Raw genomic sequence first — 27,873 nt, forward strand, 5'->3', positions numbered from 1 at the left:
AAGAGTCTGAAATACATTACACCTAAGAGATTTCCATTCATACACATCTCAGTCCAATATTACTTACAGTTAAGAAATATGGTGACACTGAGATTATTCTTGCTCTTAGCAAGAACTACTCAAAATGGTTGTACCAGAGTTGAGTTGTCTCAGAAAGTCTTTTTATGCCCCATGATGTTGGCACCAAAATCTGATCTCTTGCATTCTTTGGCTTTTCCCTTCAGGCTCTGTTTTTACCAACTATTATTTGCATCATCCTGGTTCTGGTTTTCTTCCCTTGATGGAAACAAGCTCTTTTTAGTAGCACAAGCTATTGAAGTTGCCTGACCCACTGGATTCAGAGTTCACTACAGCTGCAACTACTTGAGAAGTGAATCCCTGAATCATTCTCCAGATCCCCCTTTACATTTATATCCTCAGGCTTTTTCATTCAGAATTCACCTCCAAGCCCACTGTTTTCTATGGGCTTTGTTACCCTGTTGCCATAGATCTTATCAATACTGGGTAGACAGAAGATAAAGCACTGAGTTGCTTATGCAGCCTGAGGGCAATATACAGCAGTGCAGTTATGAAGCCGGGTTCTGATCAAGACTTATTTAGAGGAGAGGTCCAAAAATAAATGTATCTACTTAACAGCATTACTAGGACCTACCTAGTAATCAATATTCTGAGGCTATGCATTTTAACAAGTTTGGTCACCTTTCCATTTTCCCTCCTTTCTCACTCACCATATTTTTCAGACACTTCATGTTTAGCCTGGTGTAAGCCACTGAAGCTGCCAGAAAAGATGGATGCAATGAAATCTCTGGCACGGAACCCTGTCCATCTATCTTACTCCTGATGATGCGATACAATCTTCTGAATGGCCTAATCCTAAAGTCTTGAATATTTATGATGCTCAAATTTCCTGACTCTTTCTTATTTACCCTGACTGCAAAGAGCTATTGTGGATTTCAATAAAGTGAGAAAAATACACAATAAAAGAACTAAGTTTAAATTTACTGGGCTCTTTTTGACCTGAGAAGCTTTAGGGCAATTTAAAAACACAACTATAAAGAGGATGTAATTTGTTTTGCTCTAAGTAGAAAAGAGACTCTTCGTCTGCTATTGACATACATCAGGTATAATCTCACAGAATATCATCCTTTTTGGGGTGTCCTGTTCAAATTTATGGAGAATTCCTTATTTCAAAGAACAACTAGTTAGGAAGCAAGGAAATTCAACATAATGCAGAGGGGCTTCTCAGTTTTTCTTGTAAGGCAAGAGATGATTTAACACATAAGGCCATCATGCCCCTAATTAAAGGCCAGTTTTTTCCTTCCCCCCAAAACTGTGTGTACTCGTATATATCTGAATCAATAAAACTACTCTTTCTTAACTTTAAAACTAGATGTCAGGAAACAATATTTAAAATGTAATTTCTTGCTAGGAGACTATTATTGTCTCCTAAAATTGCACATTTCAAAGGACATAAATGCGTAATGATTATTCTTATATACACACTATTATAGACGGAGGTTTAAGAATACATTGTAAAAAGCAGATAACTATATCCATTATGTTGCACTTAGAAATGTTAGTACAGAAAAAAAATTAAAAAGCTATATACCCAATAAAGAATTACACTTCCTGTGAATGTTTACCTAAACTGAAAAGTCGAAATCACATAAATATTTATATAGAAATATGAAAGCAAAATTACATTAGGTTTGTGAGAAACCAGTACTTTATTTATGAAAAAGAAATAGAAAAATAATAAGATGCTTACACTGAATAGACACATTTTTTACTTTGCTTTGGATTCTCTCTCTCTCTCTCTCTCTCTCTCTCTCTCTCTCTCTCTCTCTCTCTCTCGTTTGTGTGTGCGGATGTGCGTGTTGGAGAGCTTGGTTTTAACTTTGACTATTTATGAATAATTGAGATAATTATAAATAATTTTTGTCTAAAAATTGTTTGCAATATCATTGCTGTTATTCATATTTCCTCCTTTTTCAGTTCAGTTTATATATGATCATCTTATATAAAGGCTTACCATCATCATTATCAAATATGCAATGTCCATTTTGTTTTACCTCATTTACTGTCTCAACTGCTCATTTATTTATAAAACTCTTAAATATGGTCTTTTCTGAACATTATACTAAATAAGTATATTTACTCATTTGCAATTATTTTGGCTATAGAATCCCATGTTACATCGATCCTAATATTAGTAAAGAATAATTAACTTGATTAGCAATGTCACATAAAAGCTTCATTTATTTCCTATCTAACAAAATTCATCATCAGCCTTTGTGAATGTTGTAAGCAAAGACTTATGCATTGCTTGTCACATGAAAAAAACATTAAAACAGATTTATCAAAAAGTACATCATGCCAGTGCTTTGAAACAGTGATTATCTAAGGATACACGTTGTTGACCATAGTGGAATCTTGAGCCTTCATGCTTTGTTCTCACTCAGATTCTGAGGGTTATCCAGAAAACAACATGTTCATTTTCTATTACAGTGACTTTAATTTTTTCCTTTGACATTCCCTTAGAAAATGTTGAAAATCTCTGCATGTCCTTCCATATTTTGAAGACAATATCTAAAAGTGTTCGTCACAAGTTAAAAAGTTGCAAATACTTTACATATTATACAAATTTTGACATTTAAAAATAAAATTGCTACATTCTTTTAAAAAATCAGATTGATGGACTCTAAATAATATATTTTTAGACTTCATTATCAATTAAAAATATATACTAGCAAGCTCTTTTTTAATACTGGGGAATTTTATATTGTTCCCTTATCTCTTTGAATTTATATTTCATTCTATGTCCCTCACAAAATTTTAATCGAGAGTAATATAATTTATCCTTGGAATTTTTTCTTGATTATACCATCATGTTTCTTTAGAAAAAAATATGTGTATATATTGAAATTTAAAAATTTCTTTCATATCCTGTGATTATAAGAATCTAAAGGTTAATCTTACAAATTTTTATACAAATTATTAAATCTGAAAGTAAAATTTTATTTGAAAGGTATCTCTTTATGAGATGCATAAAGCTTTAATAAAAATTGTTGTATTGGTTGCTAGATGTAATTTGCAGCTGGAATTAGGTGAGATTCAGCAACATATATAATCTTATTGTATACTTTTATTTTATTTTATTTCTGATTATTTCATTCATTTATTCTTTTCTTTAGATTCCACAAACAAGTGAGATCATATGGTATTTGTCTTTCTCTGTCTGACTTATTTCACTTAGCATAATGTTCTCTAGGTCCATCCATATTGTTGCAAATGGTAAGATTTCATTCTTCTTTATGGCTGAGTAATACTACATTGTATAAATGTACCACAGATTCTTAATCCAGCTGTCTACCGATGGGCATTTTGATTGTTTCCATGTCTTGGCTATTGTGTATAGTGCTGCAATAAACATAGGGGTGCATACATTTTTTTGAATTAGAGCTTTGGATTTCTCCGGATAGATACCTAGGAGTGGAATTGCTGGGTCATAAGGTAGTTCCATTTTCAGTTTTTTAAGATACCTCCATACTGTTTTCCATAGTAGCTGCACCAATCTGGAATCCCACCAACAGTTCACGAGGGTTCCCTTTTCTCCACATTTTATCCAGCACTTGTTTGTTGATTTATTGATGATAGCTATTTTGACTGGGGTGAGGCATTATCTCATTGTGGTTTTTATTTGCATTTCTCTAATGATTAGTGAGGTTGAATATTTTTTCATATTCTGTTTGCCATCAGTATGTCCTCTTTAGAAAAATGTCTCTTCATGTCCTCTGCCCATTTTCTAATTGGGTTGTTTGATTTTTGGAGTTGAGTTGAGTGAGCTTTTTATAAATTTTGGATATTACCACTTATTGGATATATCATTGGCAAATATCTTCTCCCATTCAGTAGGATCCCTTTTTGTTTTGTTGATCGTCTCCTTTGTTGCAAAAAAAATTGTTAGTTTGATGTAATACCACGTTTGTTTGTGTTTTTTTTCCTCTTACTTCCGTTGCCCAAGGGGATATATCAGTAAAAAATCTTACTCCGGATAATGTCTGTAAAGTTTTTTCCTATATTTTCTTCTAGGATTTTATGGTTTCAGATCTTACATTTAAGACTTTAATCCATTTTGAATTTATTCTTGTATATGGTGTAAGGCTTCATTTTTTTGCATGTGTCTGTCCAGGTTTCCCAGCACAATTTATTGAATAGACTGTCTTCACCCCACCATAAATTCTTGCTTCCATTGTCATAGATTAAATGACCATACAGGCATGGATTTATTTCTGGGATTTCTATTCTGTTCCATTGATCTATGTGTCTGTTTTTATGCCAGTACCATGCTGTTTTGATTACTGTAGACTTGTAGCATAATTTGATGTCAGGTATCATTATACCTCCCACTTTCTTCTTATTTCTCAAGATTGCTGAGACTATCTGAGGTCTTTTATGGTTCCATATAAATTTTAGGATTATATGTTCTATTTCTGTGAAAAGTGTCCTTGGTAGCTAGATAGGAATTGCGTTGAATGTGTATATCGCCTTAGGCAGCATGGACATTTTAACGATATTAGTTCTTCTTATCCATGAGCATGGTATGTGTTTCCATCTATTTGTATCTTCTTTAATTTCTGTCTTCAGTGTCTTATAATCTACTGTATACTTTTAAACATAGATTTGTTGAGAGGCCTTATGAACATATACATATACATACATATGCATATATATGTATATAAATCTGCACACATAAACACACAGATGACAATTTTATTATGGTAATGTTATTCAATTTTCTAATTTCTTTCCAAGTAATATTAAAATGATATAGGGATTCAACAAGAAATTTATTTTGAATAATTTCTCAGCTGAGAAATTTATTAATACCACCTTCAATTTTATTGAAAACAATGATATGAGAAACACATGATTTGCAAAAGATTTGTTGCTCTATCCTGAGAGTCATTCACTTTGTGAATTCCCTGGAAGTAAAATGGCTTTATCAGACTCTCTAAATGACTACTAGATATTTCTACATCTTTCACTTAGGGGTACTTGTGTAACCAATATATTCAGAAAGGGTTAAGAATAACTGAAATATTATAAACTGTGGTGATTTTAGATAAAATGATATTGTCTCATTTGCTTTTAAATGTTTTTCTTGCTTTAGCATGTTTCATCTAAACATTGGAACTGTGCTCATTTCATTGATGGAAAATGGTAACCATGTTAGCTAATGGGCTAAACTAGCCTCTGTTTGCAAACTTTTTACTCAAATAAAATTTACTTTCTGTCAAAAAATTATAATTTTGTTTTGCAGTTGAAAAATACTTAGTTTACATTCTGAGGAAATTATTAAGAAATAATAAATTTTGCCACATATCTGTAAGATATATTATTAAAAATAGATGAAAAGATTAAAATGTGGATTTAATATAATAAATTTATTTTTTAAATAATTGTAAACACAATATTTTATTGCACCTCATTTTATTTGTACTAATGTCATCTAACATATAGGCAAGATTTTAAGTTGTTTATGAAGTTAGGATTATGATAAAATACTTGGGACTCCTGCTATATGTGTGTGAGGGGGATATCAAATTCTGATGTTTTACTTTTGGAAATAAATAAATGTTTCAAATATAAAATAAATAACTCCAGTAATTTTGTTAGCTATCATGATAAAATTTTATAATGTATCAATCAAAAGAGAATATATATTATATATATATTAAGTATTTGCATATATATAAAACCCGAAGCTGGCATATAGTTACATTTTTATTAATAGTAGGCAGAAATATATATAATACAAATAACATAATGAATAAAGTGTGTATGATACACTATGTATACATAACAAATTATGTACATTATATAAATAAATATAATAAATTAATTATATACATATGTAGTTAATTGGTTCGCAAATAGTCTATCATTTAATTTTTCGTCAACAGGAGCTACAACATATTGAACTTTTTTATATCAGATAATTACGATAAGGTTTGACTACAATTAAACTAAATATTTTGTAACATAATCATATAAACTCTATTTTCAATTCATTTTTGAACAATACAAATTTAATCTGAAATGAATCACAGAAATGTGGCATCTACAGCTTTATTCATTGCATCTTTAAAAGTTTGGTTGTTTCTAAAAATAATCCAATTATATTTAAAAGAATCAATGTCGCTAATCTACATTGCTTTGGTTGTTTCAAAGGGAGTTCATTCAAGCCAGTGACACTTGTTAGGAACAAGTATTGAGGATAACTCAAAATAAGTGCTCATTTAAAATTTTTAAAAGCTATTTTTAGTTTTCCATTTCTATTTCCTATTGATACTCTTTTTTCTTTGCTCTCATTGGACTCACCCTCAAGAGTAATGCATTCTTTCACATTATTCAGCTAATTAAATAGAACTTGTCATTGTTCTGATCACCCCACTGTACCATAGCTCTGACTTCAGAACGACCGACTGTGACACAAAACACTGTGTATCTACACCATGCATGTTTTTTAGCAGATGTAAGCAGGCCAGGGCAGGGAGGCCTACTGGATTATTTGGTTGCCATTCTAGCACTTCGGGGATGGATGGAAAGTATTTCTTTATCTTGTAAAGTAGAAGTAGTGCTATTATAAACCTGAATATATTCACAGGCAGATCAATTTCAGGAAAGCATACACGTGTAATTTGATTCCTTAAAAGCTATCTGCACTTGTGTACCCCTTAGCAACTCAGGTGTTAACACATTCATGATGTGTACCCTCATGTGAAGAATGCTGTTCAACAAGACTCTTCCAGATAAATACCCACCATACACAGCATATCACTGATACAGGTAATGTGATTTACAATGGTATTTGGTTTTCATAGTAGTAATAAGCTCAACACCTTGTTCGGAACCTCATCATGGAGTGTTTGGTAATATACTTTAGTATTTTAAAATTTCTAACTTGTAGTTACCAAATAATCATGGGAATGTAAAGTACAAAATAAAGAATATAGTTATAATACTGTAATAACTATGTATAGTGCCAAGTGGGTACCAGACTAATCGGGGGGATCACTTCATAAATTATATAAATGTCTAACAACTATAATGTACACCTGAAACAAATATAAAATAATATTGAGTGGCAATTGTAATTTAAAACTTTTTAAAAATCAAAAAATAAAATTTTGACAAGTTGAAAAATAAATATGCAAAAAGATACTAGGTGCTACGTTTAATATCCTAAAGCTATATTTATATACTCATATAACAACATAAGCCACAGAGATCAGTTTCAAAAATATCATCTATATTAAAATCTATTTAATAATCAATCCTGTAACCCAGAGATTATTCCATTATTCCACACCAGATTAGAACTACAAACCTCACCCATAAGTAACTATTTTTTTTTTTGGTAAAAATAGCAATAACTGAACAAATTCAACAACCATTTTAAATGCATTTAAATAAAATGCTTCATATATACACAGGGCAGTTGAATGTACAGTGCCACAATGTGATGATTTAGGTAACATAAAGTAGCTAAATATTATTAAATACATACGGATGGGAAAGAATATTAATGAAGGCATTAATGATGAGTAATTTCAATGAGTGAAAATCAAATGTTTTCATAGACTATCATTCTAGATGACTTCCAAAATACTTCTTAAGTCACAATTTTTAAATATGAAAATGTAGAAAATAATCCAACATAAAATAGAGATAAGCAGATAACATCTCTTCCCTAATAACAAAATTAAAATGTGCTTTTAAATGCATAATAAGTATTAGATGTGTTTTGTAAAAGATTGCATATTGCTTTGAAATTCTCATTGCCTCCATGACTCTACAAAAGAAAAGCTTATAAAAATATAATTATAATGAATTATATTTCCTTTAGTCCACTTCAGCTAATGTTTGTTGTTACATTGTTTCTGTAGCTAAGGTAGATTGCATAAGATATTTTCTTAAATGTCCATTTTCTCATGTAACTTCGTGAATAAGATTATTAAGAAAATATACCCAGGTGATTTTCAAATCAATTCTCCTAGTGATCCTTCAAGAAGATATCAGTATACACAATATATGTATATTGTGTATACATATACACATAATATATATGTGTATATATATTATGTATATATGTACATAATATACACATACATACATATTATGTACATATATACATATGTGCATATATACATATATACATATACACATATACATATATACATATATACATATTATGTACATATATACATATGTACATACATATGTACATATATACATATGTATATATGTACATAATATGTACATAATATATATGTATATATATACATAATATATACACATAAAATCTTAGAGTGTTAACTAATGAACATTGCTGACAGTTTTTTTTAAATATCCTAAAGAACTGTTTAATAATTTTTTTCTGTTGATTTGATGAATCAAGGCAATAATTTAGGAAACAATTAAACAGCTTTGTGTGGATTTTCATTTATGTTATTCATTACATGAAATTTAATTTTAAATTAATCCCACAGGGAAATTTAAATCAAAAGAACAGATTTTTTTATTACATGCTAATTATTGATTTTTGGAGAATATAATCTTATAGAATTCACTTTATAAGTAAAAAAATATATATATTTCTTTTTCCCTCTTCCATTTTCATTTGGAATAGACATATATACAAGCTGCTTTCTCTAGATAATGACTACTAACTGATTAATTTAAACATTGGCTATATTCTAGGCACTATCTATTGGAGGTCAGGTATAGAAAGACTGTTTCTGACCTCGAGAAACTAATAAACTAATATAGACTCTCTAAACCTGGATTTGATGGCTGCAGTATGCCTGAAGTTCTTGGTTCTCATCCTGGATCTGTGAGTAAGGAAACCCATCTTTTCTCCTCACAATAGCTTCCTAAACACTTTCATCTCTGATGGCTTCGTCATAGTTCGGTCTCTTTTATTGGGCATGGTACAGATTCATATTTTCCAAATTAACACACCCTAAGTGGATTTTAACACAGATAGTGAGTGATCGTCATCTGCTCAGGCAAGGCCAAGGATCCAAATTTGGATCCCACTGTTTGCATCCACAGTAGTTCTGGGGTGATTAGTGACTGAAGCAAACAAGATCTCCCCTAGAGTGGATATTCCCAAGAGTCAGCTGATAAATGTGTACAGCAATAATTAAAATATTGCAATTGCATCAAGTCTCACTTAAATGCTGGTGTTTTCTAGATCACACTAAATGTAACTCAGGATGATATCCTTTGCTCCCTATTGCCCACTCCAGACATAATTCCTACTCTTTCGTGTAAAAATGTTCTGCCTCTCTGAAGCTCTTGCCCCATAGCTATACCCCTTTCCCTAGCCTTATTGTGCACATCTTTTGGATTTGTGAACATCCCATTCAGTCACTGAAGACCTTAGCTATTCCTGCACCACAATGAAGTACACCCAAATAACTCGACTCCTTCAGGATGACACATGATGCATGCTGACTGGATATGCTGTCTCTACAAGATGATTATCCTTCACACTCTCTCAGACACCCTGTCTCATAATTATTACCTAAAAATATATCACGCTGATAATAAAATAAGAAGAAAAAATTTTAAATCAATAAATCCGGCCATGATGAGAGTAAAGGTCATGACATCATCTTCTTGGGCCATTTCCAAGGCTACAGAATTCACCCCTTATTCCTGCAAATACCAGCTCACATTGATCTGTGTGTAGATGGATTCCTACATGTACTAAAGAAGGCATCGTTAAATAATCAACAGAAAAATAGTGGGATGAGATTCATTGGAAGAATTGAGTACTTCTTTTTCTAATTATACATCTCGATCTAATTATTAAATACATATTCATTAAAAATAAATTAGGGCAACAACCCAAATAAAATATATTTGAATCATGCTGAAAATCAACATTATCATAAGAGAAATACTTTTTGTTCAGAGAGAAAAAAAAATAACCAACCTTTTTTTTTCAAGGGAGGCTCTTCTATTTCTCCTACACCAAGACAAAAACAGTAAATTAGAAAAACTTTTAGCATAACATAATATTGTTTCTCTACTTTCCCATTTTCTTCAGTTCATTTAAAAAAAAATTATTAGTTCTGACAGTAACAGTCCTCATATTAGTTTCTTTCCCAAATTCCAGTTTTAAAAATAAGCTTTGTTTATGTAGATTATTTGAGACAGCATTACTTTTATGAGTTCAATAAAATCGTGGCAATGATCCAAATTATACATTGTAGTTCATATATCATGTTCATTTCAGTTCTCTATTGCTCATCTCATCCTCTCGCTGAGGCCAAACAAATACAAATTCAGACAAAGTCATACAAGGGCTAAAATAATAAGAACTTTCCTGGTAGTAAAGGCTAAACACATGATGTCTGATAACTAAGGTTGATCCTAAAAGTGTCATCCAAAAGACAGACTCAAAATGCTTTGTTCTTCTCACATCTACTCAGCAGCAGTTTTCATGGTTTGAGTTTATTTTCTTTTATTCATTAATACATACGAGAGAGTACATAGGTTAGTTGCATGATTGTTGTGGCATTTAAAATGTATCACTCCATTCTACACCATCACTTGGTTCAATAAATTTACTTTGATTGTGATTTTAGTAGAATTGCTTTCTACTATTTGAGTAATAGGATTTATGTGTATAAAACATTTATATGTATATTTAGTTTTGCTGGTGTTATTTCAATATTTCTAAGAATAACATGAGAAATAGCTACTATTTTTCTCTGAAGAAGCATATAAATGTGAGTTTCTATTGTGCGTTTATAGTAGTGCTTGATAAAACATGCTCTCCTATAATGCTACTCTAATGGTAGCATTTAATTTTGACATCTTTGCCATAACAGCAGATAAGCTATACGATGAAAGGCAAATGAGACCAATTTACTATCGATTCACTATTACCACTCAGAACTGTATCCTTTTTGGTTTAGCTTGACTTAAGTGTTCATTTGTGCTTAAACTTAAGCAAACCACTATAATGCATATCTAATATTGGACCTAGCAATTAGACATGCCTCTAGGCTCTTTGTACCTTTATCAGTGTCCTCGTCCCCGTCATCATCTTCTTCATCACCCTCAGATGAGATGATGTCAGACAACAAAGAAAAGAAGCCATAGACCCAGTCCGTGGTTTCCTCCACAGCATGATGTACGAATTTTAGTGGATCTGAGCCAATCTTGGAAATAGAGCTTGCTAAAAGTAATTTTAAAAAAGAAAAATTTTATATCATTCCCAACAAAACTAAGAAAAGCTATTTTTCCTAATTTATTCTTTTGACGAAATGTATATATCGATTTTATGAATTTAAATATCTCTTGGCTACAACTTCTTTCCTAATAGATAGAAATTACCTTTTGTCATAGTATGCACGTGCGTTCAAATAAAAAGAAAAATCAGTGGGTAACTGTGTCCAAACACTATGGGATAACCAGGATGAAATTGTCCTTGATAAGTTTATAATCTAAAGAACAGTTCAACATGGGGAAAAATAGGAATAAATTAAAATTGTGTACTCATATACTTATGTCATCCAAATTACAATACAAATTTATGGATGGTGAGGAACAGAAGAAATCATGGTTGGCCCATATTGTACTGGAAAACTTTATGGAGAACATGGCTTTGTAAATTTTCAGATAAACAGTAAGTTCCAAGTTGACTTAAATAGTTGTGACTAACAAGACTGAGAGGTCCATTTACTATAATCCATGACAAATTAGGAAAAATCTGGAATCGTCAAGGTAGTGATCATATCAAGTTCCAGCTAGAATCAATGGCTTTATCCTTGTGAGACATCTCAGTACCTAAAAATAAAAAAGTGTTTGAATTTCTAGTAACTTTAATGGATAGAATTAGAAAGAAAAACAAACAAACAAACAAAAACGAAGTCTGTAAATCCTCCTTTTTTCATATCCTAGAAAATATAAACTGTTTGTGAAATGAGAGATTTAAAAAAAAATGCAACCAATTAAACATATTAGGGATTTCCAAAATGTTCTCCTCATTTGAATTACATGAAAAATCTCTCTGAAGGGCTAAGAATAGTGTTTAAGATTTGATTGAAGAGGTTATCTATCCATAAATATGGTATAAACTGCACTTGATTTTTCATTAATCTGCAATTTAATTTTTAAACATTTTTAATGTTTTCTTTAATTTTGAAAACTATTTTAGCTTTTCAGAGATTCTTTTCCATTTGATTTCTTAAGAGACTAGAATTATAACAACACGTTATATTATCTAAAGGTTAAGTACTCCAAAATTAGGCTTTTACTCTGATCATGACTTCCTAGTCATTGAACGGTTTGAGCAGAAGAATGAAGTGATTTGACTTAGGTAATGATATTTACTATGTTGAGGATTGAAAGAATACCAGGTTGGAAACAGAGATCAGAAAGGAGCCAAATGAAATAATCCAGGAGAAAGATTACAGTATTTTCTCTCAGAGTTTTAACTGTGTGTGGTGAGATGTGGTCAGATGCTCAATGTATTTAAAAGAGACTTAATAGTGTAGACTTATACTATTGGTACAGGATAACTTCAAAGTTTTTGGTATGAGAAACTTGAATGATGGTAATGCCATTTACTGAAACGGGGAGGACTGGAGAGAAGCAGGGTTTAGGGGAGACATTATACAAGTAACTGAGTTGAGACTTGTCAAACTTAAGTTGCCTTTTATACGTCCATGTGGAGATATAGGCATTTGTATAACTTAATATGATTTACAAAAGAGAAGTCCTTACTGGAAATAGAAACTTGCAAGTTCAATAGATAACAGAAAGTTTCAAAGACATGATACTGAATGTGATCAAGAAGAAAGTGGATCCAGGAATACTACAAACTTTAGAAGGTAGGAATAGGTCAGAGAGATGGGGAGGAACAAACAATGGATTCTGAGAAGGAGAAATGGCAGAGGGGGAGAGGAAGAGGGAGAGGGAGGGAGGGAGGAAATAATACGAGAGAGAAGGTTTTTGGGGAAAATTTTAATTTTAATTTTATGTTCTGTTACAGGAGATTCACAGTCCATCCAAGGATGATAAGTTTCAGGAAAACTTATCTCCATTATTCAGTGGCATTGTAACTTTACACTTTGGACTTTATTTTACTACATTCTGGAGAATTTCATGTGAGCAAAATATGATTGTCTGAATGGTTATATTAAACCTTAAAGAAAGGAAACAAAACGGAATTTTATAATTGTAATTGAGAATTTTAAAATAATTATATGTAAGGAACTGGATTTTACAGGCATCATTAAAGACAGTTTTAACACTAGTATATTTTATATCTAATGGAAGAATACTGCAAGTGGGGTTTTTATGATCTGAATAGATTGAGACCATTTACCCATTCCCTTCTTTCTAAGTATTCACTGAGGAACATAACAATAAAATCCAACAAAATAGATAGCAGTTTAATTATCCTCATGCTTAAATGCACGATATACACTCTGTAGACATGTAGAGCATGGTTGACTCTAAAATAGTTAAATCAGGCTATTTTTATGAAGTCAGGGTTCCTAGCTTGACACCAGCTTCTGATTTTTCATCTATGTGGACAAAAATTTTAAAACCACATACATGATATAGATATAGATACAGATATAGATATAGATATAGATACCATGATTTCCCGAAAATAAGACCTAGCAAGACAATCAGCTCTAATACATCTTTTGGAGCAAAAATTAATATAAGACCAGGTCTTATTTTACTATAATATAAGACCAGGTATAAAATAAAATAATATAATATAATATAATACTCAGTCTTATTTTAGTATAAGACCAGGTCTTTATAGTATAACATAATATAATATAGTGTAGTGTAATGTAATATAATATAATATAATTAATATAATACCGGGTCTTATATTAATTTTTGCTCCAAAGACTCTTTAGAGCTGACTGTCTGGCTAGGTCTTATTTTCGGGGAAACAGGGTATAAATATACATATACATATAGATAGATATAGATATATCTTAAATAAGATAGTAGTCCTCAAGATGATTCTTATTCCTTCTCTCAGATACCATATCCAAATTGTGTCAGTGGGAATGATATTTTACAATGAAACTAAAGCTTTTATTGTCTTCTTGTTTAAGAGATACTCAGGTAATTGTGCTTTCTTACTTCTCATTTTTCCACAAGTTAAGTTACATATATTACAATGAGGAGCATCATAAAAATAATAGTAGCTAACGTTTATAAAGTGTGTATATCCTGCCAGATACCATTCTAAGAACTTTACATATATTAACTCACTTTTTCCTTCCAATAACCCAGTGTAGTAGGGTTATTGTAATAACTTACTTTATTTCTATTTTAAATATAAGAAAACTGAGAAACAGAAAATTTAATAAGTTGCCCCAGGTTATATCACGAATAAGTGATGGAGCCTGATTTTGCACCCTCCAGAGCATAACTGTTAGCTATCAGTACTATCAACCGAACAAAAATATGCATTCACAATTGGTTCTAGAGTAAGATGTTGGATGAGAGATTCTGGGAAGGATTTATTGCTGTTAAAAGGGGGAATAAGGAGTCTTCTGCATGGTCTCAGAGAGCCTGAAGAGACTGATCTACCTTATAACCATGAGGATGGTAGCTGACTCATTGAGAGAGGCAATGGTTAAAGATGGAAGAACTCAAATCCATGACATTACTGAGGCATTGAATTATTCAATCATGGAATAATCATCCTACTTCTAGTGCTTCTGTTATATGAGATAAGAAATATTTCTCAGTGGTCAAGTCACTCTTAATTGTACCTTATATTTCCCCACCACATGAAGAGGGAAACCGTTTTAGGCCCCATGTGATCAGTAAATGGATTCTTGGCACTCATGAGTGCCAAGAGACACAAGAGAGGCAGGAAAAGTTTAAAGGTATGTAGAATTTTTATGTGTGCTCTGTCTTTGAAGACAAACTGTACAGATACTTAAGTTTCTAAATATACAAGGGGGATTAAATTAGTAATTTTCTCTACTTTCCTCCTAAAGAACCAAGTCCATGATTTCTCCATTATCTTTGACCATCAGTCTTACATTCTTTAAGTTATATTTGACCCATTTTTATCTTTCATATCCCGAGAAACATCAGCAAACAGTGGCTATAGGCATGGCTCTGAACTCAGGCTGGTAGCACTGAAGTTCAGGCCTCTCATCTCATGCTGTGTCAAACTATATTGTAGCCAAAGACAAAAGGAAAAATCTCTAAGAATGATCCTGTCCTCATTAAAAAGTTTGATATTGTGTTCATCACAGATTTTTGCATTAATTTTGAATTTTTAAGTATTGCATTAAATATGATTTATCTTAATTACTGAGTTTTGTAGAACCCTCTTAAATTTTACACTAAGGTGAGTTCTTCACTCACCCTACTCTAGGCCTCATCCTTCTCCTGCCTAATATTAGGTTGGTGCAAAAGTAATTGTGGTTTAAAAGGTCAAAAAAAGTTGCAAAAACCGCAATTACTTTTGTATCAACCTAATAGCTGTGTGATGTTCAGAAAATTAGCTTGTGCCATGTCTATAAAATGCATTGTTGCCTCTGCATTTCCAAAGGTGCTATTCTAAATCAAGACCTCAACACCTCATGTCAGTTACCCCTATATTCAGCCTTTTCATTCTCCAATTTACATTATATCCAGTTCTGACAAACAATATCATATAATGGGGAAAAAGAAAGATCCAAAGTACTTTGTGCTTCAGTGTTCTGAACTGTAAAATGACAATAAGAGTAATACTTCACAAGGTTGTTATGAGTATTACATGAGATAATAGATTCAAGTCACATAGTGCGGTGCTTGGTAACTAATTCGTGTCAGTGTAGAAAAACAAGCAAGTTTGTCTTTGAATCCTGAATGACGCAAGGGCTCTTCCCAGTGTGCTACCAGGACCAGCAGCTTCCCCTCCCCTCAGCAGCACGCACTGTGTATGATGTCACCTTCTCTCAGAGTCCAAATGCTGTACAACAGCCATTTTCAGTGTCCTCTTGGGTATTTGGCACCTAAATTCTGACTGAATGGTATCCATTCCCAAATGAGTTAACCCCCAGCTATAAGGCTGCCCTCATGCATTCTTTACCAAAGGAAAGAACAACTAAGAGGAGGGCTCTCTAGATTTGCCCATCTGCATCTGTCTGAGTCACTGCATGGAATGTCAGGAGAACAGAGCTCCCAGTCATATTGTGACCCTTCTGCTCATGAGTCTCTGCCTGCAACAGATGGTGCTTATTGAGCTTCACTCAAACTCACTGTACATATACTCCTTGATGTAAAGTGCCTAATGCACAGTAAAGAATCTAGTAAATGTTAGGTAATTATTAATTCAATTTTCAGAATCACTTAACTCAAATATATGGTAGTGCTCCATAAGTGTGGGCTGTTATAAAAATTACCCTGTGATCGCTTGTCACTATGTCCTCCCAGGCAACCTTGGTAAGGTCTGTGAAATCCAAACACTGCTTTCATCAGGACACATGAAATGACTAGTGCTTGCCCTTACCGCCCAGAAAACATTTACATCTAAATATCTGGATCTAAACAGAGGTAAATAATTTTAAAGGTGTCATAAATGATATTTAAATTAGGAAAAATTCAACTTGTATGCATGTTGGTGTGTGCACCTCATACAGAGTAGTACTCAATTTGAAGCTGACTGAAAAAATAGAGATTCTTCTTTCAAGACAATTATCACTTATTTTGTGCAATATCCTATCTTAAGTGTAATAAAATTAACAGAGTACTGTCATTTATGGGCTTGCTATCTAGGTGTTTCTAATTTTGATATGTAAGGAATGTGGTTTCCAAATATATAGCGGTGATTTTTCCATACTGAAAGAAATTATAATTTTAAGTGACTAGTTTCTGCTTCTTGCTGCAGATAAGTGTTAGAATTCTTTTGCTTCTGTTGGTAAAATTTTGATCAAGTTAAAAAAATATTAGCAAATTATGCATTATTTAATATGCTCTCAGTTACATGACGATTCTTGTTTGAAGTACTGTGAAATTACTTAGTCTTTGTTGAACAGAATTCCCTAGAACTTTACCAGTGCCAAAAGAAACTCAGATGTGTTTTCCCAACCCCATACCACCCCTCAGGATGGGAAGAAGGAAAACACAGGCAGGATAAACAAGACAAAAAGATTTAACAAAAACAAAACAAAACAAAACAAAAAAGGTCTGAATACTGTGTCAGTATATGCAGAAAGTAATGCTCCTCTCCACTGTGTTAACAGGTTTCCTGCACTCTAAAATATAGTTGAGAGAATGCAAATTCTTATTAAACAATTTAAACTTGAGGCTGGGCACCATTTGTAACAGTCAACTATTTCCTACGGATATAAGGTCAATTTAATTTAATTTATTTTTAACCAAAACATGTTTGAAATGAAAAGCACTCACAGAGAACTAAATAGCCCTCTGAGTACTCCAACCCTTGAGTTTCCCATATTGACAATACTAGGCACAAATACTTAAGAAATAACAAACAAAAATATGTGCTCTTACATTTACTACAAAGGTGGACATCTTCATCAAAGTGATATTTACTCAAAACATTGTACTTTAAAGCTTTTTAGGTCCACTCTGAAATCACTTCCTAACAATTTCTCATAGGTTGGACCATTTGCCTTGAGCATACTTAGTCGAATTCAATGAAGTCAGAACTGCCATCTTTAAATTGATCCTCACAATGGAAGGGCTTTCAATCTCTTATAGTCAAATGCCTTTTTTCTCTCATGAATTTCTTGGTTTCTTACGCTTTATTTCAACTTGAAGGTAAAGCCAGTACAAAAGACAGAAGAAGTAGCACATTTGAGCAAGTCAAGATTGCAAAAAATGTTTGATGTGGCACTTTTATTCCTCTCTGTTTAACCCTTAAGGGTTAAATACATTCTGCCAACAGATTGTAAAGGGCACACCAACTGGAATCACACATATTCCCATTATTTTCTTTTGAAAACCTCATGGAGGATAACTACATTTTTGTAAATTTGCTTCAGTTCCAGAGAAAACACTTGATATTTTGGTATCTGATAAGCTACTTTTGTTGTAACCAGTATAGTGATAATTTGTAGCCCTACAATAGCTCTCTTAAGAATAGAGTTTCCACCCAATAAATATTTTAAGAGAGGCTTTTTTTTTTAGTATCCTCTCTTAAAATCCACTTGTAGTGGTCTTTAAAAAATGATTAAACAAATGGATTAATTGGCATGGACCTTGGTAACTGATAGGGATTTGGGAGGAATAAAGGAAAACAAATTAATAATAAAATGGAGAGGTTGAGACCAATTAATATTAAATTCAACTGTCATACTATGTGTTTTGCAATGGATAGCTTTGTTTACAGTACATAATATTATTTCAAGAATCCTCACATGGACGGAAATGTGGAATTCAAGCAATGTTGTAAAATTTCTTTGAAACTGAATATGAAGATTAAAGTAATGTTTTGTCTTAATTAACACTGATTTAACAAGAAATGTGGATATTACGTCAGTTTTTTTCAGACCTGATATTTAAGTTATGAATTAATATGTTAGATGCTTCTAAAAGGAAGAGAATATGATAAAACCTTATTTTGATATATTTAAATGCCTCCTTTTAGAAATGAATACCATGATATTGCCTTACTCAATGATAGACGTTATATTTTTAAAGTAGGACATTTAAAAAGTTGTATACAATCACCTGCCCTGAATTACATAAAGGATTTAACTTCAAAACCAAGGATCTCAACAGATTTTCTATCTCCAAGATTTTTAACATAAAGACCATACACAGAGGTAGAAATTCTCTGGAATCTGTTATCCTTACCCACAATAAACACTCCTGAGAACACAGTGAAATGAAAAGTTGACTTCATGATATGCCCATGGACTTCTAATAATTACCTCACTATGAGAGATTTTTACTTATCCATGTGATGTTGAGGGCGGAAGCCCGAAGAGATACTTGGGAAGAAAAAAAAAATGGCCATAAAGTAAAGGAAGCAAAGAACTCTGGAGTCCGCGAGTGATCCAGACTGAAATTCACGGGGACAAGATGGAACAATCCTGTGACCACCAAACCTCTCACTTCAACAAGGAAAAGCAGTCGCCCTTTAATATGGAGCTAAATATGCACCTTGGCCAGGATTGGAAGAAGCCAAAGGAGGATCTAACAGAAACTGGATTTGCTGCAGGAGCAGTTGTCTCATGCCAACAAGGTGAGCCAAGAGATCACTGACATACACACAACTGTGCCTGGTCCCCTGCAATGACTTCCGTGGCCCTGCTGACCTCCTGCCTTCCAAATCTCACACACAAGGATTCCTCTGGCTAACGCAAACCCAGAAAGAACTATGCAGACAAGGGAGTTCTAGAAAATGCGGTTCCATTTTAGCCAAGGTGACAATACAAATCCACTGAACCTAGCTTCAATAATTATCATCTTGCCAATCTTGGTTACCTTCCTCCTTCCCGCACATTTATCTTTTCTTTTTTCTAGTTTGCTAAATATTTTAAAGCAGATCTTAGATACTTAAAATTTTAATCCCAGATCCATTAACACTTCAGTATGCATGTCTATTCCATAATGGTGTATTTGATAGTTTCTTGCTTAAGAAACACACACAAAAATGCCCAAAGTAAATTCTAGATCTTTCTAGTGCCAGATCAAGGATGCTACTTCATGAAGGAATGTTGGTTCCTTTTATTGGGAAACGGTATATTTACACCAAAATTGAGTCAGAAGGTATGCTCATTGCATTGGATTGTTATTGTTTCTAAACCTTTTGAACATCCAAGACATATAAAATTTCAAAAAGTCATGGGTTTACACTGATATTTCCAAATAAAATGTACAAATACAGGATTTACTCTCAACTTCTTTGCTTTTATTCTCACATCCCTTCTCTGTTGAACATCTTAAGTCTTAAAGATATCAATTTATTTCCTTTTTATTTCCTTTTTTCTAGAGTGTCCTTGTAAACAATTTCATATAAAATGACACCAATATTACTATTAACAATAAAAGCAGTGATAGAGTTTTAAGTCTCTTTTCGTTTTTTTGTGTACTTGAACTATACCACACTAAGGACAGAGAGTCATAACTCTGTGTTTCCATGTCATTTGAAATATCCATTTTCTCTGGTTATGCTTATACAATGATATAGAGTTATGTTCATTTATTTCAATATGTTTTCAAATTTTAATGATTACGTTTATTTTTCTATTTTAACTTTTTAATTATAAAAAACCTTTACAATGTCCCAAAGTAAAAACTCCTCATATGTAAGAGCACATACAAGAAAATTTTGTTACTCTAATCCCCTACAGTATTGTTTTCTTCTTCCCTTTATAGTTACCTAATTTTGTTAGATTTTGTTTTATCTTTTCATCATTTAATGTACTTATTTATATATATTATATATATATACATATATATTATATATATTATATATATCCATATTAAAGGGAACACATCTAAAATTTTTAATAGGGGAATACAAAAATAAGATTTACAATTTATAGTAATCTGGACTCAGAATTAGAAACAAGGCAGAGGCAAGATTAGAGGCAAAAAGAAAATGTGGCTACTGTAACAATCTTGGGGAAACTAAGGCAGGAATTCTGGAGATAAGGTACAGAGTACAGAACAGAATTAAGACATGTTTAAAAAGTAGAATGGGTTCTTTTTGATCACTGAATGATCACTGAATGTAGATTTTCATTGGATAGTGAGGAAAGAGAAAAACTCAGGAGTCCCATATTTTTGACTTAAGAAACTGCAAAATGAACGGGATTTGCAATCTAGGAAGGAGGCCTGGATTGAAACACAACTAGCTAAATTAGGAATTTTGAGTTGAATGCTACAACTGAACATCCTCATGTGATTAGAAAAAGCAGGGAGAAATTGGGGTTGAAGATGTGGACTGGGAATCATTAGGTGTGAAGGTCAGTTGGAAGCAAACTTTTTTGGCAAGTAGGTCAATTAAGGGGAGAATAAAAACACTTATGAGCTAAATTTTTCCTTCAAAATAGAAAAAGCTTTAGTGACTCTCAGGGTGGGCAGAACGCATTTTCTTGAACTCAACTTTCGTGCTTTACTTGTTTAGAACTGTATCACTGCTTTTAGCCTCTAAATCTACTATCCGGCCATTTTAAAGAAGGATTGGTCCTGTTATTAAATTGAGAGCTATATAATATAGATAAGCAGGCTAACATGACAGCAGCCTCCTCTTCCTGTACAGGCGATGCAAAGTCATCGCAGCTAAAGCGATAGATGAAGGTGATATTGTCTCAAAGGGGCAAGAAGCTAATGGTGCCAAAGGTGTTATAAAAGTCACAAGAGGATAAGGTTTTTACAAAGAAATGGCAGTGAACAGTTGTAATGCGGCAAGGTATAACCAAGAGGAAGATGTTCCATGTGCACTGGATTTGTTCCTTAAGAACTCATGTGTATTTGAGATATTTCAGCAGGGACAGAACAGTGTCAGTTATCTCTGCGTAAAGGGGCTTGGCTAGATGGACAGACACAAAAAGAGTTATGGCTAAATAGGGATATAAGGAGGTGAAGGAAATGTGTTTATTTTTCCAAGTTAGAAAGCACAGAAACATGTCGAAAAGGAGGAAATAGAGGAGATTTTGAAGATGCTGGCAGGAGATGACATTTAAATCTAGCAACATTTAAATGTAGCAACATTAAAACCATACTTTCTTGAGGTTCTTTCCTCTCAGGTACACACATTTTGTTAAGAATAACAAGCCCTTTCCAAAAGCCAAGTCTTCCTGAAGCAGTAACTTGTACTTCTCTGTGAAATTAATTAAACAAGGAGGCCATTAGACGAAGGTGGTTCCAATACCTGAGCCACCTATGTAAACAGACCAAAACCTAAGTATGTAAATTCCTCAAGGTTAAGAAATCAAAATCTAAGGACAACTAGCTCTTGTTGATGGATTGTTCCTAACCACTTCAGGTTTGGTGCTGCCTAATTCATGATTGTAGTTCTGCTCAAATAAGCTTGAAAAAATGTAATATTCCTCATTTTATCTTTTAACATCCCTGGTAAATATATTTTTCCCAAACCGTTGTCATTTTCTCTTTCTTTCTTTTTCTCTCCCTGTCTTTTCACTCTGATCTCTAGATAGTACGCATATTAAATTCCAATGATCAGCCCTTCTCCTTTTTTTAATGAGAATCATGCAAAAAATAAATAAAATAAGGATGAACACAAGTACATCGCTTTGTAAAAGATAAAACCCATTTGATTTGCAATCTTGAAAAAATGAAATACTTGCAGATGTTGAATATTTAGATGCTTTTAAACCAAAGAAAAACTAGAATCCAGATTGAAAAGCACTTTTGGTGAGCTAATAGTTTTTTGACAGCACAAGGAAATGACTGTCACTTTTCTAATCTACATTTGAATAGTCACAGCATAGCTCCAATCCTTGCCATTCAATATCTGAGGGATGGGCATTCTCCTTCTGCTTTTTAACATTTTCTCAATCGAAATTTTCTCATACTCATCTTTACTGTTAACTAACTTTAGTATTTTAGAAATGCACCCTTGTGTGGAGTCCTAATGAAATTAAATATGAGCATCTTTAGTTACAATTACATGGCTATTTCAATATTTAATAGTTTCATGACAACATTCCTAAGGTACATTTTGCTGTTCCTCTATTGTTGCATTTTGAGGCAACAATACGAAACATTATTGAATGCCAATAAAATACATGCAAACTTCACCTCTCTTTCTCAATATGACCCCAATCAACCAATTTTTCGCTGGCAGAATTGTGTTGCAGATGTTGAAGCCTGGAATATTTCCAGCTAACTGGAGCTAGACCCATGTCAAATAAAGGGCATTTCATATATTGAAACAGAATCACAAGCAACTTTTGGCTTCTTTTACCCATGTGAAATAACTATATAAAAAGCAGAGATTAACATTGTACTTTTATTAAATAAGCATAGTGTAGATGTTATATTAAATTGAACAATTAATTTGCTTTCATCTTCTTAAAAAAGCATATCTTAAATAGAAACAAAATTCCAATGCTCCACATATATGGGGAAACAGTTTTTCTTTTCTGTCGATTTATAGATTTTCATTGATATGTTTCCAAGCTCACATTCAATGAAATTAATTTTCTGGTAGCATAAGAAAATCAAAATATAGTACTCCAGTGGAATGCCTTATTTGGACTATTGTATTATATTATAAACTTAACAGACCAGTGGAGGAAATATTAGATTTGGGATTAATATAGCAATTAGCACCTTTTGATTAATTATTAAACATATGTTTCATCAAGTCAAGGTTTAGTTTTGGAAACTCTTGACTATATTATCTATTCTCTTTAGCTATTCTATTGGTCTGTATTAGCTGAAAAATCATTTTAAAGTTCTTGTTACCACATTATAATACAAAATATAATGCCATGAATTGTGTCCTTACTATATCACATAATAACAAACCATTTCAGAATGGTTAGAATATTCCCTCAGCATACAATAGAATATTTAAATCATTGAATTTATATTGCGCAGTTGGTAGAATCTACATATTTTCACATGATATTTAAAAATTGGAAATCATATAGTCAATCCATCTTTTTGAAATATGCCTATTCATCTCTTTGAAATATTGAAATATGCTTAGGGTCATGAAGAATAAATTAAAATAATACTAACTACAATTTATCTAATAATTACTAGGTGCCATTCAAAATTCCAAATGTTATATGTTATTAATTGATTCAATTCTCACGGACTCATATGCAGCTAATACTATGATTACCTGCAAAGAGTAAAACTCAGGCACAAAGAATGAATTTCCCCCTAAGTTTACATAGCTAGTGATTGTTGGAGTCGGGATTCTAACCCGGTAGTCTAGACCCCAGAGCCTGAGTTCAACTACTTTGGTTCTTTTCTGAAGTTCATGTGTTCTTTTGCTTTTATTGTTTTGTATTTTGTTTATTTGTGGTTGTTTGTTGTGTGCTATAATATGCTTGGCAAATAATTTCTATTTAAATCATACAAATTCTAAGCAGGGTGATAGTAATAGTAAAATGAATAAGACAAATGTTACCTTTGAGATGCTTATGATCCAATCAGGGAGACAGAAGTTTAAAAAGTGTTTTAAATGTGAATCCTAATGCTATCAATATCATCATAAACTAATGTTTTATAAAGAAATGCTATGCTAATCACTCAGCATTCAGAGTGTAAAAAATATTACAACCTTTCCTTTTATTTACTTATTTATTCTTTCACCACAAAATTTATTCAAATGTTTATTTAAAACATAATTCATGCTAAACACTTCTCAGCATTAGAAAAATCAAGTTAAATAAATAGACAAAATATTTTTTTACAAACCTAACAGGTCAGTGGAGACATTAAATAAAAAATCACACCCAATTAAATACAGACAATTTGGAGTAAATGTTATGAGCAAATAGTAAACAATATAATGAGGAATTCTGATAAAGTGACTTGATTTACATTCAAAGTTCAGGAAAAGTTTCTTTAACGTAGAAAATTTAAGTATAAGCACTGAAAGATGTAGTATATTAGCTGGTCCATTAAAACATATATGTCAATATGTTAATATGATTTATAATTGTAGTCATTTATATGGATACATTTATGAATCCAATATATGGTCACATTTGCTAAGGTTTAAATGAGTAGTATAGAGCACTGCTATCAAACTTTTAGATTTTCTTGACCTTGAAATCTACCACCAGCAGAAACCTGGGGTCCAAAATAAATCTGCCAACTTTTTCTTCCCCGCCCTCCAAAAAAAGGGCATTTAAAGACAGCAACTTGACAGAAAGGATATCTGTCATTATCATAATTTCAAAAGAGAAATTTAAGACCAAAAATGCAGGAGCAATAGAATTAAGAACATTTCTTTAAAATGAATAACTTTTTCTTTATCTTTTTCTTCAAGTCATGAAGAATCAACAAACTGTGATTAAGATCTAGACATCGTTAGACAATAAAATCTTCTGCTTCCTTGAGATATGTATAACCAGCCTGGGATTGTATAATGAAATGCATCCTTTCAGATGTAGTGACCAAGAGGACCAAACAGTCCTGGGACATTGAACAGAAAATGTGGGATATGAGATAAGACTTGAATCAGAATAAAAAGCACACAAAATGTCAACCATTCTCGAAAACTCAGTACATATGAGAACTGATAAAGTCTAAAATGGTGCATTTCAGTCACACAGATATCTCTATGCACACAGACACACATATACATATAAATATACATATTTACATAACTATTAAATGTTAAATTTATACATTCTGATTGACTTTGGGTGTTCCTTGAATCATTTTACTCCTCACTCCTCTAAACTCAGCCTGACAAACAGTGCACCTGCTTAACTGGGCTAAGTGCCAGGAAAAAAAAAAATCAGGGAAATTAATTTCCACGAGCAGTAGATAAATGGCACACCTCATTAGAAAATCTATTTAAAAAGCACATCAGGAGATGTCTGCAAGACTTTCGTAAGAAATTGATGCTTCCTACCATCATGCCCTTGCTGGTTCTCTTCTCAAATTACTACGGTAATCTTACTTCCCGGTAATAAGATTCAAATTCAAGTTACATTTAATGAGTGCCAGATACGTATATATTACATAGATTATCTTCTCTAATTCTTATGAAATTGTTTTGGAATTAGTATGTTTTGTGGAATGCCTGTAAAAATTACCAAATGTGCTTTGAGACCCCCTACGACAGCCATATAATGATTTTTCCTTCTATAAATGAAGATGCTAATAAATTATGATCCTTGTTCTTAGGAAAGAAAAGCCAAGAGTTACCATAATTTCATCCTGCAAATTCTGACCTAAAGGGAAATCAGAACATCTGTAATATTCATGCCTAAGTTTATAGTAACTTCTTCAGAAATCCTATTTGTTTGCATATATTGTTTAAAGAAAAAGCCATCTCTTTATAAATAAGGCGAAGGAGTTTGTAAGGAATTTCAACCGAAGTCCACAAATTCTGGTCCTGAAAGAGTTAGTAAGTTATCAGGACACCCCTCTTTTTCCTGGGAAGACTTCCTGGCAACTCTGCAGAGGCTTGAGGGCAAGGTCTCCAGCAACCTTTGTGACCCCCTAGCTTCAATTACCAGGAAAATAACATTGTCCTGTGTCTCCCCCTCCTCCTAACTTGGGGCTTCTGAAGACATTCATCTTCCAGAGAGAACTCAGGGCAAGGAGGACATCTGGGTGATCAGACATCTTGCTTTGTGCCTGTGGTCCTGAAATACATACTAATAGCTATCCATTTCACTTTCACAAATATTCTGTTTTAAATGTTAAATTATATAGTCATCTGTGGGAGTCCAGACCCAGCCACCCCATTGTGTCCCATAGTGGTATGCAGATGACTTTGAGCAAAAGGCAATTTTAGCTTCAGGCTCAAGAGAAACTTCTCCCCTTGCCCTTAACTAAGAAAAATTTGAATTAGAGGACTTGCCCATAAGAGATTATCAGAGATAACTTCTCTTGACCTATCTGTAGAGCAGAGCAAACTATATACTAATTAGTGAATGTCTGCTGTTCTTATCATCCTGCAATGACCTTTTGAAGTCCCTAAGGCACCTTATTTCATCCCTAGCTCAGGATGTCTTATATACCTAATTCCCCTTTCTAATTCTGAAGTTCTCATGCATGCAGGGTCTCTGACTCTCTCATGTGGGGTTCCCATGCACACGAGATTAAATTTGGTTTTCTTTTGTTGTTCTGCCTCTTATTGATTAGATTATTAGGGCAGCCAAAAGAACCAGAGGATGAAAGGGGAATGTTTCCCCTTCCCCACACATCCTAGTATGTGGTAATTTTGTATGCTGCCAAATCACTAAGCTGGAACTTCATTTCCCAGAATTCCTTTACAAGTACTTTCCAGATGACAGGCATAAAAGAATTTTTTGTGAGTTTTGGAAGGTAAAAAGGAAGTAATAGCCATTATTTATCCTCTGAAGGTGCTGTTGCAGCTCATGCACATTAGCGCAAATATGGTAGCTGACCCTGACATGTGGCAGCAGCCAGCAGCATGTCTTCCAGTTCTCGCTGGACTGACTCTTTCAGCATCTCCAAATCCTGGCCACATGCTTTTGTGGATCCATTGATGAAGGTACCAATTTATGCTGTAGCTCATCCACATCATCCTAATTTGTAGTGTGAAAGTCAAATGAGCGTTCCAGTTTGTTCTTGCCCGTTCCGCTTGTCCTTAGTCTCCCCTATTCTATTTCCATCTGCCCTTTTCAATGACAGAGTTCAGAATATAATACCCCAAAATGCGGCACTTTGGCATATTGAATATTTTCAGCTAAAGGAATTTAAGACATGACAGGTATAAGAAGAACTTTCTGATCTTCCTCTGAAGTAGGTCATAAAACTCTAATATGAGAAGTGCCTCTCTGTACCCTGAGGAAAGGAAGGAACATTCTTATCTCCCAAGATGCCAGCAGACTCAAATGAATAGGCCTTGCTGTTTTCTCCAATTTACTACACTTAGAGCATACCCTTTTGTGTCCCGTCACATTTTTCCACCATTTTTCACTCTTCATCAAACCTAAATAAAAACTCTCAGGTTAAACTGCTTCTTATGGTCTTCCTTTGTTTATAAAGGCTATTGTGTCACATAAAATTTATATGAAATAAATTTGAATGTTTTTCTCGTTAATTTTTCTTTTGTTAAAGGGGCCCCAGCAAAAAATTTAGAAGGATAGAGGAAAAAGGTATTATCTTCCCTACACCAACTTCCATGCTGCTGACTTCCAACCC

The 27,873-nt window shown here is 32.9% G+C and overlaps 1 protein-coding gene across 1 annotated transcript in view; it reads right to left on the reverse strand.

The window, feature by feature from the left end:
• The window catches only part of LOC117020508 (triadin-like), a 118,296-nt gene that overhangs the window by 35,759 nt on the left and 54,664 nt on the right, over nucleotides 1–27,873 (reverse strand). Inside the window, 2 exon segments of the mRNA XM_033103043.1 lie at nucleotides 10,010–10,042; nucleotides 11,099–11,260. Of these exon segments, the coding sequence (XP_032958934.1) occupies nucleotides 10,010–10,042; nucleotides 11,099–11,260 (195 nt within the window).

Source organism: Rhinolophus ferrumequinum, chromosome 3 (genome assembly GCF_004115265.2).
Source record: "Rhinolophus ferrumequinum isolate MPI-CBG mRhiFer1 chromosome 3, mRhiFer1_v1.p, whole genome shotgun sequence".
In the NCBI taxonomy this organism is placed as follows: Eukaryota; Metazoa; Chordata; class Mammalia; order Chiroptera; family Rhinolophidae; genus Rhinolophus; species Rhinolophus ferrumequinum.